The 18460-nt window shown below is 41.0% G+C and overlaps 1 protein-coding gene across 1 annotated transcript in view; it reads left to right on the top strand.

Moving 5' to 3' along the window:
- Positions 1–505: 505 nt before the first annotated feature.
- The window catches only part of LOC124040665 (sickle tail protein homolog), a 57215-nt gene continuing 39260 nt past the window's right edge, over positions 506–18460 (top strand). Inside the window, exon 1 of the mRNA XM_046357744.1 lies at positions 506–1081. Within this exon, the coding sequence (XP_046213700.1) occupies positions 856–1081 (226 nt within the window). The 5' untranslated portion in view covers positions 506–855. The remainder of the gene's footprint in view (positions 1082–18460) is intronic.

Below are 18460 nucleotides of genomic sequence, written 5' to 3'. Positions count from 1 at the left end.
CTCACGAGACAAAACAGCTCCCCAAAAATTGTGCACGTCTCAAAGTCCATCTGAATATCATGACATGAAAGCGTCTATAGAGAGTCACACTCAGCAGAACAAACATTTTCCACTCAATCTCTTTAATACACCGCTTCACTAATCAGCAGCTGGGGAGGGCATGCAGATTTCCAAGAGGCAGCCTATCAGAGAGCAGAGCTCACTCCTCTACAGAATATATCTGCCTCTGTGTTAGTGAGGCTGTAGCTGCCTGCCTGCGCTGGAATCCATGCCTTCCCAGCAGAAGCATTACAACTGTCAACTGTAATCATCTGTGCTGTTTGCAGCCTTGTGAATTAATATGGTGTAGGCTAAACATTCTGCTCTGAGATTACCTTCATATTGATGATGGGTTTAACTTTTACCCCTGGCAGCCGTCTCACTAGATTAGGGGTCATTTGTTAACAGTGTGGGATCATTTAAGGATCGTTTACTATAAGCATGTGAAGAGATTAACAGAGAGAGAGAGAGAGAGAGAGAGAGAGAGAGAGAGAGAGAGAGAGAGAGAGAGGGCTTGTGCCTCTCCCAATGCAGACCGTACTGCAAGGCACAGCACAGCGCGGGAGAGTGCACACGTGGAATCGACTCTCAGCTGATGAACTACAGTCTATCTAACTAAGGAGCTGGGCTTTGTCTTAAAATACATTTTTCTTGTAGGCGACAGACAGCTCAGCTTTCGCGTCCAGTCAATACTTGACACTCACCCAGAGAGTTTGATTACCAACTGGATTGACTGACTGACAGAAGTGTGTGAGAGAGAGAGGAGCAAGCCGGAGGGATATACAAGACGCCCTGGAGTATCTGACCGGTGGAAAGATGACATCCAAGTCATCCAGGCAGGGCAGACCCTCCTCGGCAGGGTCCAAGCAGCCCTCTCAGAGGAAGGAGTGCCCGGCAGGTAATCGCTCCTGTATGCTGCGGGTCGGGGAGAGGCTTATGAGGGCTGGGAGTGAGGGGAACCTACATGCTGTGAGACCCAAACCCGCCCAGCAGACACCACTGGAGGGGGGACACCAAAAGTCTGGCTCCATCACAACCAAAGGTAGGAAGTCTTAAAGGTCCAATTCAGCTGATTTTATTTCAACAACAAAACATTTTTGGCTAACAATTCAATTCCTTACTGTGATTATTTTCAATTAAAATTTAAATTAAAACAAAAATATCTTAGTAAAAAGCATTTTCTCAAGCAAGAATTTTGTTCAACTGTCTGGGAGCGGTCTGTGTGGGGAGGGGAAAACTTATTGCAGAAAAGGTTTGGAACTCTCTTACTTATTGTTCTATTAACTCATTTACCACCTGGTGATGTCACCGTGGAGGTTAAAACTCCATCCCACCAAAAATGGAGAGAAAAAAGTATTACACATACACTACCGTTCACAAGTTTGGAGTCACTTAGAAATGTCCGTGTTTTTCAAAGAAAAGCAAACATTTTGTCCATAAAAATTACATCAAATTGATCAAAAATACAGTGTAGACATTGTTAATGTTGTAAATGACTATTGTAGCTGGAAACGGCTGATTGTTTATGGAATATCTACAGAGGCCCATTATCAGCAACCATCACTCCTGTGTTCCAATGGCATGTTGTTTTAGCTAATACAAGTTTATCATTTTAAAAGGCTAGTTGATCATTAGAAAACCCTTTTCCAATTATGTTAGCACAGCTGAAAACTGTTGTGTTGATTAAAGAAACAATAAAACTGGCCTTCTTTAGACTAGTTGAGTATCTGTAGCATCAGCATTTGTTGGTTTGCAAACTGGCTCTAACCAGAATAGAAGGAGGAGTGGGATGCCCCGGTGCACAACTGAGCAAGAGGACAAATACATTAGTGTCTAGTTTGAGAAATAGACCCCTCACAAGTCCTCAACTGGCAGCTTCATTAAATAATACCTGCAAAACACCAGTCTCAACGTCAACAGTGAAGAGATTGCTGGCCTTCAAGGCAGAGTTCCTCTGTCCAGTGTCTGTGTTCTTTTGTCAATCTTAATCTTTCCTTTTTATTGGCCAGTCTGAGATATTGCTTTTTCTTTGCAACTCTACATAGAAGGACAGCATCCCGGAGTCTGTTTCTCAATATAGACACTCTAATGTACTTGTTGTCTTGCTCAGTTGTGCACCAGGGCCTCCCACTCGTCTTTCTATTCTTGTTAGAGCCAATTTGCACTGTTCTGTGAAGGGAGTAGTACACAGCATTGTACAAGATCTTCAGTTTCTTGGCAATTTCTCACATGGAATAGCCTTCATTTCTCAGAACAAGAATAGACTGACGAGTTTCAGAAGAAAATTCTTGTTTCTGGCCATTTTGAGCCTGTAATCAAACCCACAAATGCTGATGCTCCAGATACTAAACTAGTCTAAAGAAGGACAGTTTTATTGCTTCTGTCACAGTCGTCTGAATAAATATCAGACCAAGCTGCAGAGCGATATGGTTTCCACATATTATTTATTAGAAACGCAGAAAACAACAAAGAAAGAACGAAACAAACAACAAACCGTAACAAAGAGGTGTAACACACTAACTCAAAACAATATCCCATAAAACACAGGTGGAAAAATGCTGCTTAAATATGATTCCCAATTAGAGACAACGATAGCCAGCTGAGGCAGGGGAATTATTTGGGAATTATACCAAACACCAACATATAAAAACTAAACTAGAACCCCACATAGAAAATAATAACTAGAAAACCCCCCAGTCACGCCCTGACCTATTCTACCATAGAAAATAAGGGCTCTCTATGGTCAGGACGTGACAGCTTCTTTAATCAGCTCCAGAGTTTTCAGCTGTGCTAACATAATTGCATAAGGGTTTTCTAGTGATCAGTTAGCCTTTTAAAATTATAAACTTGGATTAGCTAACACAACGCGCCATTGGAATACAGAAGTGATGTTTGCGGATAATGGGCCTCTGTACGCCTATGTAGATATTCCATTAAAGATCTGACGTTTCCAGCTATAATAGTCATTAACAACATTAACAATGTCTACACTGTATTTCTGAACAATTTGATGTTATTTTAATGGACAAAAAATTTGCTTTTCTTTCAAAAACAAATACATTTCTAAGTGACCCCAAACCTTTGAATGGTATTGTATATATATAAAACTGCACTGGTCCTTTAATGTCTATAGACTTAAACTGAGTATACCAAACATATACCGGACAAACACCCCTTTTTGCCCTCAGCCTCAATTCGTCAGGGCATGGACTCTACATGGTGTCGAAAGCGTTCCACAGGAATGCTGACCCATGTTGACTCCAATACTTCCCACAGTTGTGTCAGGTTGCCTGAATGTCTTTGGGTGGTGGACCATTCTTGATACACACAGGAAACTGTTGAGTGTGAAAAACCCAACAGCGTTCTGGTTCTTGACACAAACTAGAGCACCTGGCACCTACTGCCCTACCCTGTTCAAAGGCACTTACATGTTTTGTCTTGCCCATTTACCCTCTGAATGGCACACAATCCATGACTCAATTGTCTCAAGGCTTAAAAAAACATATTTAACCTGTCTCCTCCCCTTCATCTATGTTGATTGTAGTGTATTTAACAAGTGACGTCAATGAGGGATCATAACTTTCCCTTGGATTCACCTGGTCAGTCCATGTCATGGAAAAAGCAGGTGTTCTTAATGTTTTGTAATACTCAGCATGCAGTCTAAGGCGCTCACTGCTGTACTACAAGCCTTTAGTGGCAATTTACTAACTCTTTGTTTTCTGTTGATGTACTGTATCAATCATAGGATGCTGTATCGGAGTTCTGTAGAACTTTCTCTGCACCACAAATTAATAATAGATCTGATGATGTACAGCCAGTGTTACAGTGCTACGGTAGCCGACAGTACAATCGTGGCCAAAAGTTTTGAGAATGACACAAATATGAATTTTCACAAAGACTGCTGCCTCAGTTTGTATGATGGCAATTTGCATATACTCCAGACTGTTATGAAGAGTGATCAGATGAATTGCAATTAATTACAAAGTCCCTCTTTGCCATGCAAATGAACTGAATCCCCCAAAAACATTTCCACTGCATTTCAGCCCTGTCACAAAGGGACCAGCTGACATCATGTCAGTGATTCTCTCGTTAATACAGGTGTGAGTGTTGACGAGGACAAGGCTGGAGATCACACTGTCATGCTGATTGAGTTTGAATAACAAACTGGAAGCTTCAAAAGGTGGTTGGTGCTTGGAATCATTGTTCTTCCTCTGTCAACGACGGTTGCCTGCAAGGAAACACATGCCGTCATCATTGCTTTGCACAAAAAGGGCTTCACAGCAAGGATATTGCTGCCAGTAAGATTGCACCTAAATCAACCATTTATTGGATCATCAAGAACTTCAAGGAGAACGGTTAAATTGTTGTGATGAAGGCTTCAGGGTGCCCAAGAAAGTTCAGCAAGCGCCAGGACTGTCTCCTAAAGTTGATTCAGCTGTGCGATCTGGGAACCACCAGTACAGAACTTGCTCAGCAATGGCAGCAGGCAGGTGTGAGTGCATCTGCACGCACAGTGAGGCAAAGACTTTTGGAGGATGACCTGGTGTCAAGAAGGGCAGAAAAGAAGCCACTTCTTTCCAGCAAAAGCATCAGGGACAGACTGTTATTCTGCAACAGGTACAGGGATCGGACTGCTGAGGACTGGGGTAAAGTCATTTTCTCTGATGAATCCCCTTTCCGATTGTTTGGGGCATCCGGACAAAAAGCTTGTCCGGAGAAGACAAGGTGAGCGCTACCATCAGTCATGTGTCATGCCAACAGTAAAGCATTCTGAGAACGCTCATGTGTGGGGTTACTTCTCAGCCATGGGAGTGGGCTCACTCACAATTTTGCCTAAGAACACAGCCATGAATAAAGCATGGTACCAACACATCCTCTGGGAACAACTTCTCCCAACCATCCAGGAACAGTTTGGTGACGAACATGCCTTTTCCAGCATGATGGAGCACCTTGCCATAAGGAAAAAGTGATAACTAAGTGGCTCGGGGAACAAAACATTGATATTTTGGGTCCATGGCCAGGAAACTCCCTAGACCTTAATCCCATTGAGAACTTGTGGTCAATCCTCAAGAAGCGGGTGGACAAACAAAAACCCATATATTCTGACAAACTCCAAGCATTAATTATGCAAGAATGGGCTGCCATCAGTCAGGATGTGGCCCAGAATTTAATTAACAGCATGCCAGGGTGGATTGCAGAGGTCTTGAAAAGGAAGGGTCAACACTGCAAATATTGACTCTTTAAATCAACTTAATGTAATTGTCAATTAAAGCCTTTGACACTTATGAAGTTCTTCGTAATTATACTTCTGTATTCCATAGTAACATCTGACAAAAAAATTCTAAAGACACTGAAGCAGTAGACTTTGTGAAAATTAATATTTGTGTCATTCTCAAAACTTTTGGTCACGACTGTACATGACAATGTGCCGTAGCAGTCATACACCCCCCCCCCCTTCCCAGTTTCATTCACACACCCACACACAGCCACACACACACACACACACACACACACACACACACACACACACACACACACACACACACACACACACACACACACACACACACACACACACACACACACACACACACACACACAATTACTGTACTTACTGTCATTTTGTATTGTCATGCATTCCTGGGTGAAGCACATGAGTCTGACCACATTGTTCTGCCTAGGCCCCCTCAGCGGCCAGCGGATTAAGCCCTCGGGTCAATCCTTGTAGCTCTCATTGTGCTGATTAGTTACATTTGCCCTCTTATCATCACATTCCCTTTCAGTAGAGTTGAGCTAATCTCCTGCCCCTGTTCAAAAGCAACTGCTGCAGCAGACCGTCTGGTTGCAAATTGAATTTGACTTTGCCAACTCTGCAGCTGAAATCAGTCACAAAGATAAAAAAACATTTCTCACACTATCCAGGGTACAAATGAGGGTGTGAGAGAATTCAACTCACAGGTGCATGTGGCCTATTCACACTCATAGAAGTAGAAAAGTAGAAAAGTAGAAAAGTATTTTTGCTTTCCACTTTCATTTTTTATTTTCCTTTTCTTTGCAGCTTTTTATTGGGATGTTTTTAGTCAAGTGGGATGTTCCAGAAACATCCTAACAAAGTCATAGGAAAACTCGCTCAATGTCATAATTCAGCATTTAAGGAACTTCCTCTTGGAGTTCTGAAAATATTACTAGACTTCCAAGCCCAGTTGTCAGTGTATTTAATTCTGGCTTCATGCATGCATGGAGAGGCTACTCCCCAGGTTCCCTAGGTCGTTTGAGCTGACGAATAATGGCTGCCATACATGTCCTATGACTAACAGATTACATTTGTTGTGGCTGTCTATCTATCGTCAGCTGCTGCCAGTGGCAGACTTAACACCATCGGCCAATGAATTCGGAGAAAGATCTGAACACTAATCCTCTGTTCTCCTTTCGGGACATGATACAAGACTGTTGCGCTAAACCACCCTTAAACCATTGCTATTCAAACTTTTTCAATGGGGACTCAATTTTTTCTTCCAGAATTTCTGGGTACACCATTTTTCCCCCAATAATTTCACCCCGCTGAAAATCTAATGACACAACCTTAAAATCTGTCATTTTTCATTTTTACATCAATAATTTTTACTCAGTGAAATTGTATCTTTCCAATTATATTTCTCAAAACGTTTGTATATTGACTCATACAATAATCTATATGTACAGTGCCTTGCGAAAGTATTCGGCCCCCTTGAACTTTGCGACCTTTTGCCACATTTCAGGCTTCAAACATAAAGATATAAAACTGTATTTTTTTGTGAAGAATCAATAACAAGTGGGACAAAATCATGAAGTGGAACGACATTTATTGGATATTTCAAACTTTTTTAACAAATCAAAAACTGAAAAATTGGGCGTGCAAAATTATTCAGCCCCTTTACTTTCAGTGCAGCAAACTCTCTCCAGAAGTTCAGTGAGGATCTCTGAATGATCCAATGTTGACCTAAATGACTAATGATGATAAATACAATCCACCTGTGTGTAATCAAGTCTCCGTATAAATGCACCTGCACTGTGATAGTCTCAGAGGTCTGTTAAAAGCGCAGAGAGCATCATGAAGAACAAGGAACACACCAGGCAGGTCCGAGATACTGTTGTGAAGAAGTTTAAAGACGGATTTGGATACAAAAAGATTTCCCAAGCTTTAAACATCCCAAGGAGCACTGTGCAAGCGATAATATTGAAATAGAAGGAGTATCAGACCACTGCAAATCTACCAAGACCTGGCCGTCCCTCTAAACTTTCAGCTCATACAAGGAGAAGACTGATCAGAGATGCAGCCAAGAGGCCCATGATCACTCTGGATGAAATGCAGAGATCTACAGCTGAGGTGGGTGACTCTGTCCATAGGACAACAATCAGTCGTATATTGCACAAATCTGGCCTTTATGGAAGAGTGGCAAGAAGAAAGCCATTTCTTAAAGATATCCATAAAAAGTGTTGTTTAAAGTTTGCCACAAGCCACCTGGGAGACACACCAAACATGTGGAAGAAGGTGCTCTGGTCAGATGAAACCAAAATTGAACTTTTTGGCAACAATGCAAAATGTTATGTTTGGCGTAAAAGCAACACAGCTCATCACCCTGAACACAACATCCCCACTGTCAAACATGGTGGTGGCAGCATCATGGTTTGGGCCTGCTTTTCTTCAGCAGGGACAGGGAAGATGGTTAAAATTGATGGGAAGATGGATGAAGCCAAATACAGGACCATTCTGGAAGAAAACCTGATGGAGTCTGCAAAAGACCTGAGACTGGGACGGAGATTTGTCTTCCAACAAGACCATGATCCAAAACGTAAAGCAAAATCTACAATGGAATGGTTCAAAAATAAACATACCCAGGTGTTAGAATGGCCAAGTCAAAGTCCAGACCTGAATCCAATCGAGAATCTGGAAAGAACTGAAAACTGCTGTTCACAAATGCTCTCCATCCAACCTCACTGAGCTCGAGCTGTTTTGCAAGGAGGAATGGGAAAAAAATTCTCTCTCTCGATGTGCAAAACTGATAGAGACATACCCCAAGCGACTTACAACTGTAATCACAGCAAAAGGTGGCGCTACAAAGTATTATCTTAAGGGGGCTGAATAATTTTGCACCCCAAAAAAGTTTGAAATATCCAATAAATGTCGTTCCACTTCATGATTGTGTCCCACTTGTTGTTGATTCTTCACAAAAAAATACAGTTTTATATCTTTATGTTTGAAGCCTGAAATGTGGCAAAAGGTCGCAAAGTTCAAGAGGGCCGAATACTTTCGCAAGGCACTGTACTTCTATATTGTATTTTTTTTAAACATTTTGGAAACCCCAATGCAGTTCCACCGCTATGGGTAGAGGCCACTGCCTTAAACCATCCTATTTTTTAAATGTCTTCCCTTTCTCCTTACTTTGTGAGAACTATCTTTCTCACACTGAGCCCTCGGCTTAAATATTCTCACACATCTTCTTGCACTTGCTGTGAAATGCAAATGACATACAGTAGAGTTAAAATAGGATACAATAGAATAGTACTGGTCTTCTATTGTGAGTGATACGGTATTTTGCTATTTAGTTTAGAGTAAATAACCTGTTGCGTTTCTTGTGTGTATGATTAATTGTCACAGATGTTTGATGTTTCACAGTTATTAGAGCATAGTTAATATAATTGTATCTCTAAATGGTGGCTTGAGGCTCGTACCTGCCCATTTCTAATTGTTTGTCCGGCCTCAACACTCCCAGTAATCTGTGAATGGTGTATATAATCATAGCTGTCGTTTTCACTTTTAATGTACTTTTTTTTTGCGCCTCACAAAGACTTGCAGTGGACACCGTCTGGTGGAAATCATTCCTGCAGTTCAAGTGTCTGTTTCTGATGTCAGAAAGGGGGGTTTAAGTGAATCTCTAAACCACAAGATCACCCAAAACTGTAGTATTAAAGCAAAAACAGATCTCAAAACTCTTTCACGGGTTTCAGCTTCAAAGTGATGCCTTTTTTTCTCTATAAAGTTGATGTTGTCCTTATCAACACCTTGTTTCCAAAGATAGAGATCTGTTTTTAAGTATTGACGTGTGAAAGTTTATGCTTTTAAACAGCAACAGTCAGTAGGCTAGATTCAATTGATGGCCACATCTGATGGTATCACTATCAGATTAATGATCCACATAATGAGCAAATTGTACCCAAATGCTCTCTGTCAATGGAAACATGAAGAACGTTTTTTATGATGTGGGGTAGAAATGGATTCAGGATGTGAATAATATTCTCTGCAAGACATTACATTGTATACCTTATTGCCCTCAAAATGACTTATCTGTGCCTAATTAGACATAACAGACTTTTTTTCATTTGGACTAAGTCACTTCATTTTCAGTTATGTAACCCTTGTGAGTGTGCTTCCAAAATTGTTTAAAATGTTCATTGCAGGCAGCAGCCTAGCTAGCAGTCCCTGATTTGCTCTGACAGCTGCGTGATTTCAGATCAGACGGAATTCCGCCCCATCCTATCCCGTCAGTCCCAACCCCCACCTCCCACTGCTACAACCTCTACACTACAGGTCCAATGACATTTGTCTTTTTATATAGTCACAAACTGTGATGCGTGCTTCGATGAACACAATACAAAATCTGAAACAGCTGCATAGTCCATTTAGACTTCATGTTGATCCCTTGTTGAGAATGATTTAGGTGATACTGGCATGACATGGCTATTTCTGTGGCTTTGGTGTAGTCTTGGGATGAGATGCATACAGTTGGCATCATGGATGCCAGTGTCCCCGTAAACAATATAAATCGTTCCTGCTCTCCCATTTCATGCTCTCCCACATTCCCATCCTCAATTCTCCAAATGACGCACATATCACTGGAACTCCTCCTCCTCTCTTCCAAGTTGATGGTTGACTCAGATTGATTTGCAGTAGCTACCCATCTAACCTGCAGATATGTACCTATTTAACTTGAAAATAACCCTTTTGAATGAAAGTTGTCTTTGGCGTTTGTTTATCTTTCCTCTGGTAGATTGACAGGCCAATAGAGGAGCATAGACACAGCCTTTCATTATCTGTAGCTACAGTGCCTTGCGAAAGTATTCGGCCCCCTTGAACTTTGCGACCTTTTGCCACATTTCAGGCTTCAAACATAAAGATATAAAACTGTATTTTTTTGTGAAGAATCAACAACAAGTGGGACACAATCATGAAGTGGAACGACATTTATTGGATATTTCAAACTTTTTTAACAAATCAAAAACTGAAAAATTGGGCGTGCATAATTATTCAGCCCCCTTAAATTAATACTTTGTAGCGCCACCTTTTGCTGCGATTACAGCTGTAAGTCGCTTGGGGTATGTCTCTCTCAGTTTTGCACATCGAGAGACTGATATTTTTACCCATTCCTCCTTGCAAAACAGCTCGAGCTCAGTGAGGTTGGATGGAGAGCATTTGTGAACAGCAGTTTTCAGTTCTTTCCACAGCTTCTCGATTGGATTCAGGTCTGGACTTTGACTTGGCCATTCTAACACCTGGATTTGTTTATTTTTGAACCATTCCATTGTATATTTTGCTTTATGTTTTGGATCATTGTCTTGTTGGAAGACAAATCTCCGTCCCAGTCTCAGGTCTTTTGCAGACTCCATCAGGTTTTCTTCCAGAATGGTCCTGTATTTGGCTTCATCCATCTTCCCATCAATTTTAACCATCTTCCCTGTCCCTGCTGAAGAAAAGCAGGCCCAAACCATGATGCTGCCACCACCATGTTTGACAGTGGGGATGGTGTGTTCAGGGTGATGAGCTGTGTTGATTTTACGCCAAACATAACGTTTTGCATTGTTGCCAAAAAGTTCAATTTTGGTTTCATCTGACCAGAGCACCTTCTTCCACATGTTTGGTGTGTCTCCCAGGTGGCTTGTGGCAAACTTTAAATGACACTTTTTATGGATATCTTTAAGAAATGGCTTTCTTCTTGCCACTCTTCCATAAAGGCCAGATTTGTGCAATATACGACTGATTGTTGTCCTATGAACAGAGTCTCCCACCTCAGCTGTAGATCTCTGCAGTTCATCCAGAGTGATCATGGGCCTCTTGGCTGCATCTCTGAACAGTCTTCTCCTTGTATGAGCTGAAAGTTTAGAGGGACGGCCAGGTCTTGGTAGATTTGCAGTGGTCTGATACTCCTTCTATTTCAATATTATCGCTTGCACAGTGCTCCTTGGGATGTTTAAAGCTTGGGAAATCTTTTTGTATCCAAATCTGGCTTTAAACTTCTTCACAACAGTATCTCGGACCTGCCTGGTGTGTTCCTTGTTCTTCACAATGCTCTCTGCGCTTTTAACGGACCTCTGAGACTATCACAGTGCAGGTGCATTTATACAGAGACTTGATTACACACAGGTGGATTGTATTTATCATCATTAGTCATTTAGGTCAACATTGGATTATTCAGAGAGAGATCATTCACGCCCAATTTTTCAGTTTTTGATTTGTTAAAAAAGTTTGAAATATCCAATAAATGTCGTTCCATTTCATGATTGTGTCCCACTTGTTGATTCTTCACAAAAAATACAGTTTTATATCTTTATGTTTGAAGCCTGAAATGTGGCAAAAGGTCGCAAAGTTCAAGGGGGCCGAATACTTTCGCAAGGCACTGTATATATTATGGCTAATCGTGCCATACAGTCGGAGATACAAAATCCCCCCCCCCCTCTGTGCTTTCATTGTTGTTGTAAAGTTCTGCTGCACGCCACATGCTTGACAGCCCCCACCAAGCCAGTTATTGAAAACACTCCCCCGCACATTAGTACATTAGTACTGAGTACTGATAATATGAGATGTAAATCATGCAACAAGGGTGTCTAAGCTAGGGGGAGAAGACGTAAGCGCATTCTGTATGAGCTGATGCTAATAACCCATTAGATTAGTGTACCCTAAAGCCATGTTGGGGCAAGTTCACACAAGGTTACTGAAACTATTGTAATTAACCTAATCCTTCTTGATAGCATGCCAAATGACCTTATATGCAACAAAAGCACAGCAAAAGAAGAGCAGTCATTTGGAAACGGTTGTTGGCTAAGTTAATAAAAGCGGATATTGAGCATAATAGGGCATGTCTTATTATTAAACAGTACATAACCAGTTTAGACTTTAATTCTATTTATAGTACCCTGAACCAAGCAACAGGTTGCTGTCATGTGAGGCAGCTATTATTGTGAAAGTCTGTCTGTGATATTAGGTGTTTTATTGCTACAGGATGCCATCAGTGTTATATATAGGCCTAGTAGGCTATACCAGGCAGCACATTAACACCACCCTCTCAACATCTTTCAAAACTGACTGAAGGGTCAAGTTAATGACTTTGAACACAGGTTTTGATTTCAAGTGGGTGAGGTGTACCTCCCCACATCTTTACATGAGATGGATACAGGGTTTAGGTTTTTTGATTAAGTTGCTGGGCAATCTAGATACTTAAAAGATAAGTGAATTTTCAGTGTCAGCTCTTAACAGACACGCCACCGTCCTTCAGGAGTTTCAAAAGGTGGAGGGGGAGCGACATAACTTCTGTTATTGAGTCAGTGAGGAGGGCTGGGCTGTATTCTTGACAGAGCGAGGTAGTGTCCCAAATGGCACCCTATTCCCTACATAGTGCACTACTTTGACTAGTAAATGAGGAGTCTGAATATGATGGCATTGTAGTCTTAGGAGCAGATAGAAATGGAGAGTAAAACATTATTACAGTATGGCTTTGCTCTCCCAGGACTCCTTCACAATCGTCACATTTTTCTTTTCTAGCTCATGAGGTCATATGAACCTTGTCACATACCATATCATAGCATACTTCCGACTCCGTGAAGTGCATTATATAAAAAAAACATCAACAATATGTGGTCTTCCTCCTCTAGACCGGACACTTTTATCACCACCTCCAACTCTGATTGTCGTTATACCCTCTAATGTTTAGTGCTTTTTCATTTTTACCTTGGATTTATTTAGTTTGGAAGTCCACATTTGTGAGTGAAGTGTCCATGTGTTATTGTCTTGGAATATGACATGCTACTCAACACATTGAGAGTTACTTTTAAGAAAATCTGTGTACTTCTGCCCACCAATAGGGATCTTTTGCCAGAGCAAACCATCTCATATTGTGCAGGGACGGCCACGGGCTCTGGGGGCCCCCACCCAATGGTTTGCCAGTGCTGTGATAAAATATTGCGTTAAAATAATGAATTTGAATAATTTATCTGTACTGTATATTTGTTAGCTAGCTAGGCAGGCAGTTTTAGAGGAAAAATTCCATACCTTTTTATAATTAACTGCCAATGTGCCAACATTCTATTCAAACAATGCTGTCCATCCACAGTCATACACTGGCTGAAATCAGGACTTAGACAAGTTGTAAAAGAAACTAATACTGATATTGTATCATATAATAGCATTCTCAGCCTTCCAAGAAAACAAAAATGTTGACATTTTGGTCTGTTTGCATATATTTTAGAGGCTATAGAGAAAATGTGTATAAAACCCGCATAAACTGTATTTATGATTATATGACAATATTTTAGGTTACAATAAATGTATTTCATCAGTTCTGATATATCACATGCCTTTGTTGTATTTTCCTGCATAAGTAGAATCAGGGTTATGCCTCTACTGCCATTCATTCCAATGAGACTGATTTGGAATTCTCCCTGACCAATATGGCTCCCATTTTCACCCCATTCTGGAACTTCGAGGCAAAAATCTGAGGGGGCACAAACTACATGAGGATGGTCTGTAGGGGGGCTAGACTTCTAACCCCTGAAACAGCCATTTAAATGCAATATAGAGCCATAATCATTATGTTTAATCAATTATTTGTTTAAAAAAATGTACAGTATCTTTTTCTGCATATCTGAGCATACATCTTGAGCTGTCTGTATCCTCTTATATATGCCATTTAGCAGACGCTTTTATCCAAAGCGACTTACAGTCATGTGTGCATACATTCTACGTATGGGTGGTCCCAGGAATCGAACCCACTACCCTGGCATTACAAGCGCCATGCTCTACCAACTGAGCTACAGAAGGACCACACTGGTGGTTCTTTTTTGAAAGAAACTAAATATGCTTCTCTCCATCTCTGCTAAAATCTGGGTAAAAGATTGAAAGGACTGTGAGTCTTATTCAGTATATCTAGTTATTGCTTGCTTTTCTATGGTCTATTAACCTTGCCAGTAGGCATGCCAGCTAGCTGGTCTAACTTGATGGATAGCCTGAAATGACTTATTTTATTTATGTGTTACATTTTTTATTGTACCCTTATTTAACCAGCAAAGTTAACTGAGAAAGCATTCTCATTTACAGCAACAACCTGGGGAAGTTACAAGGGGGAGGAGAGATGATAAATGAGCCAATTGGAAACTGAGGATGATTAGGTGGCCATAATGGTATGAGGGCCAGATTGGGAATTTAGCCAGGACAGTGGAGTAAACACCTCTACTTGTACGGTAAGTACCATCTTTAGTGACCACAGAGAGTCAGGACACCCATTTACCATCCCATCCAAAACACATATTACAGGCTTCTTGGTAGCTTGTTATGAGATTCTGAACCTATCTGGGCTAGCTAAAGATAACTTCATAACATTGCTAGATGGCTAGTAGTATTACAGAGAAACAACAAAAACTGAAATGAAATTAAAACAAATAAAATAAAATAAATACAAATATTTGTTAAGCATGAACTGCCTCTGTGCCCCCTATGGGCATGACACCTCTGCTTCGAGGGTTTATGACATAGCCCCTCTAGTATGTTCAAGCCTAATAGGGGCCCCACAAAAAAAACTGCAGTACGCCACTGGCATTGAGATGCAAATCTCAGAATGTTCATGGTTGTGCCACACGACCCTAAGATAAGGATACAAAAACCCATCCAGAAAAAAATCCTCCTTATAACCATAGTGGCATTTTCCAGCATTGTACAAAGCGATATGTAGTTGAAGCTGAAGCATTCGCTTGCTGGCAGTGTAGAGTGTAGTCAGTGAACCAATGCAGCATGGCAGACCAGAGATCCACCTTCGGGGCTGAAGTGAACTAGATCAATCAGCTCAGCTTTGTCAAAAGGAGAGCGAAAGACTAGGCTTCCTCTCTTCTTCGCAGCTCTATCTGCTGCTTCCCTTACTCTCTCTCTCTCTCTCTCTCTCTCTCTCTCTCTCTCTCTCTCTCTCTCTCTCTCTCTCTCTCTCTCTCTCTCTCCCTCCCTCCCTCCCTCTCTGTCTCTGCCTATCTCCACTTGTGCGGACTGTCACACAGTGGACCTTAAGTGACACATTCACTTGGCAGGCTTTTCATGTTGAATCAATTCAACTGCTGAACAAAATGTGTCAGTTTTTTCTATATATTTTTTTGTTTTTTTTGTTACCATATACAGAATGTGTTAGCTGAAATATCAGATGTTCTGCTATAGGATAATTAAATATTATTTATGAACATATAGGCTACATTTCCAATCATCATGATGATGTGATTATAGTCATTTGAGCTTTTTAAATAACCTAATACAGTACACACGTATATAAGCTTGTTTACCATGCAAAAGCATTACTATATGAAATTATACATTTTATAATGTCGAATTTTGTTCTGTTCTTATGAACAGTCAAATATTAAATGTGACACATCAAATATCATAGCCTGATGCTCAGTCTTGGAAAAAGTACCCAATTGTCACACTTGAGTAAAAGCAAAGACACCTTACTAGAAAATGACTCAAGTAAAAGTGAAAATCACCCAGTAAAATACTACTTGAGTAAATTCGAAAAGTATTTGGTTTTAAATATATTTAAGTATCAAACGTAAATGTAATTGCTAAAATACAGTGTATTCGGGAAGTATTCAGATCCCTTGACTTTTTACACATTTTGTTACATTACAGCCTTACTGTAAAACATGTTTTTTTAAATGCAAAAATCTACACACAATAACCCATAATGACAAAGCGAAAACAGGTTTTTAGACATTTTTACAAAGGTATTAAAATAAAAAACAGAAATAACTTATTTACATAAGTATTCAGACCCTTTGCTATGTGACACGTAATTGAGCTCAGGTGCATTCTGTTTCCATTGATCATCCTTGAAATGTTTCTACAACTTCATTGGAGTCCACCTGTGGTAAATTCAATTGATTGGACATGATTTGGAAAGGCACACACAGTTCACAGTGCATGTCAGAGCAAAAAGCAAGCCATGAGGTTGAAGGAATTGTACCTAGAGTTCCGAGACAGGATTGTGTCAAGGCAAAGATCTGGGGAAGGGTACCAAAACATTTCTGCAGCATTAAAGGTCCCCAAGAACACAGTGGCCTCCATCATTCTTAAATGGAAGAGGTTTACAACCACCAAGACTCTTCCTAGAGCTGGCCACACAGCCAAACTGAGCAATTGGGGGAGAAGGTCCTTGGTCAGAGAGGTGACCAAGAACCGTATGATCACTCTGACAGAGCTCCAGAATTCATCTGTGGAGATGGAATTACCTTCCAGAAGGACAACCATCACTGCAGCACTCCACCAATCAGGCCTTTATGGTGGCCAGATGGAAGCCACTCCTCAGTAAAGGCACAGTCCGCATGGAGTTAGCTAAAAGGCACCTAAAGGGCTCTTAGACAATGAGAAGCAAGATTCTCTGGTCTGATGAAACCAAGATTGAACTCTTTGGCCTGAATGCCAAGTGTCAATTCTGGAGGAACCCTGGCACCATCCCTACGGTGAAGCATGGTGGTGGCAGCATCATGCTGTGGGGATGTTTTTCAACGGCAGGGACTGTGAGACTAGTTAGGATCGAGGGAAAGATGAGCGGAGCAAAGTACAGAGAGATCCTTGATGAAAACCTGCTCCAGAGCACTCAGACTAGGGCGAAGGTTCACCTTCCAACAGGACAACGACCCTAAGCACACAGACAAGACAATGCAGGAGTGGCTTCGGGACAAGTCTCTGAATGTCCTTGTGTGGCCCATCCAGAGCTCAGACTTGAACCCCATCAAACATCTCTGGAGAGATCTGAAAATAGCTGTGTAGCGGCAGTCCACATCCAACCTGACAGAGCTTGAGAGGATCTGCAGAGAAGAATGGGAGAAACTCCCCAAATACAGGTGTGGCAAGCTTGTAGCGTCATACCCAAGAAGAGTCGAAGCTGTAATCACTGACAAAGGTGCTTCAACAAAGTACTGAGTTAAGTGTCTGAGGACTTGTGTAAATGTGATATTTTATATTTTTTATGTATTAGCGACATTTTCTGATAACCTGTTTTTGCTTTGTCATGAAAAAGTAAAAGTCAAGAGTCAAGTCTGGAACATGTTATGTTGTAAATATATGTACAGTTGTAGTTGGAAGTTTACATACACCTTAGCCAAATACATTTAAACTCAGTTTTTCACAATTCCTGACATTTAATCCAAGTAAGAATTCCCTGTCTTAGGTCAGTTAGGATCACCACTTTATTTAAAGAATGTGAAATGTCAGAATAATAGTAGAGAGAATGATTATTTCAGCTTTTATTTCTTCCATCACATTCCCAGAGGGTTAGGAGTTTACATACACTCAATTAGTATTTGTTAGCATTGCCTCCAAATTGTTTAACTTGAGTCAAACATTTCGGGTAGTTTTCCACAAGCTTCCCACAATAAGTTGGGTGAATTTTGGCCCATTCCTCCTGATAGAGCTGGTGTAACTGAGTCAGGTTTGTAGGCCTCCTTGCTCGCACACACTTTTTCAGTTCTGCCCACAAATTTTCTATGGGATTGAGGTCAGGGCCTTGTGATGGACACTCCAATACATTGAATTTGTTGTCCTTAAGCCATTTTGCCACAACTTTGGAAGTATGCTTCTGGGGTCATTGTCCATTTGGAGAGCCATTTGCGACCAAGCTTTAACTTCCTGACTGATGTCTTGAGATGTTGCTTCAATATATCTGCATAATATCTGAATAATTTTAAATTCCTCATGATGCCATCTGTTTTGTGAAGGGCACCAGTCTCTCCTGCAGCAATGCACCCCCACAACATGATGCTACCACCCCAGTGCTTCACGGTTGGGATGGTGTTCTTCGGTTTGCAAGCCTTGCCCTTTTTTCTCCAAACATAACAATGGTCATTATGGCCAAGCATTTCTATTTTTGTTTCATCAGACCAGAGGACATTTCTCCAAAAAGTGTGATCTTTGTCCTCATGTACAGATGCAAACCGTAGTCTGGGTTTTCTATGGTGGTTTTGGAGCAGTGGCTTCTTCAATGCTGAGCGACCATTTCGGTTAGGTCGATATAGGACTCGTTTTACTGTGGATATAGCTACTTTGTACCTGTTTCCTCCAGCATCTTCACAAGGTCCTTTGCTATTGTTCTGGGATTGATTTGCACTTTTCGCACCAAAGTACATTCATCTCTAGGAG

The sequence above is a fragment of the Oncorhynchus gorbuscha genome, linkage group LG08 (assembly GCF_021184085.1).
Source record: "Oncorhynchus gorbuscha isolate QuinsamMale2020 ecotype Even-year linkage group LG08, OgorEven_v1.0, whole genome shotgun sequence".
In the NCBI taxonomy this organism is placed as follows: Eukaryota; Metazoa; Chordata; class Actinopteri; order Salmoniformes; family Salmonidae; genus Oncorhynchus; species Oncorhynchus gorbuscha.
The sequence above is the reverse complement of the archived record's forward strand: the minus strand, read 5'-3'. Positions and strand labels throughout refer to the sequence as shown.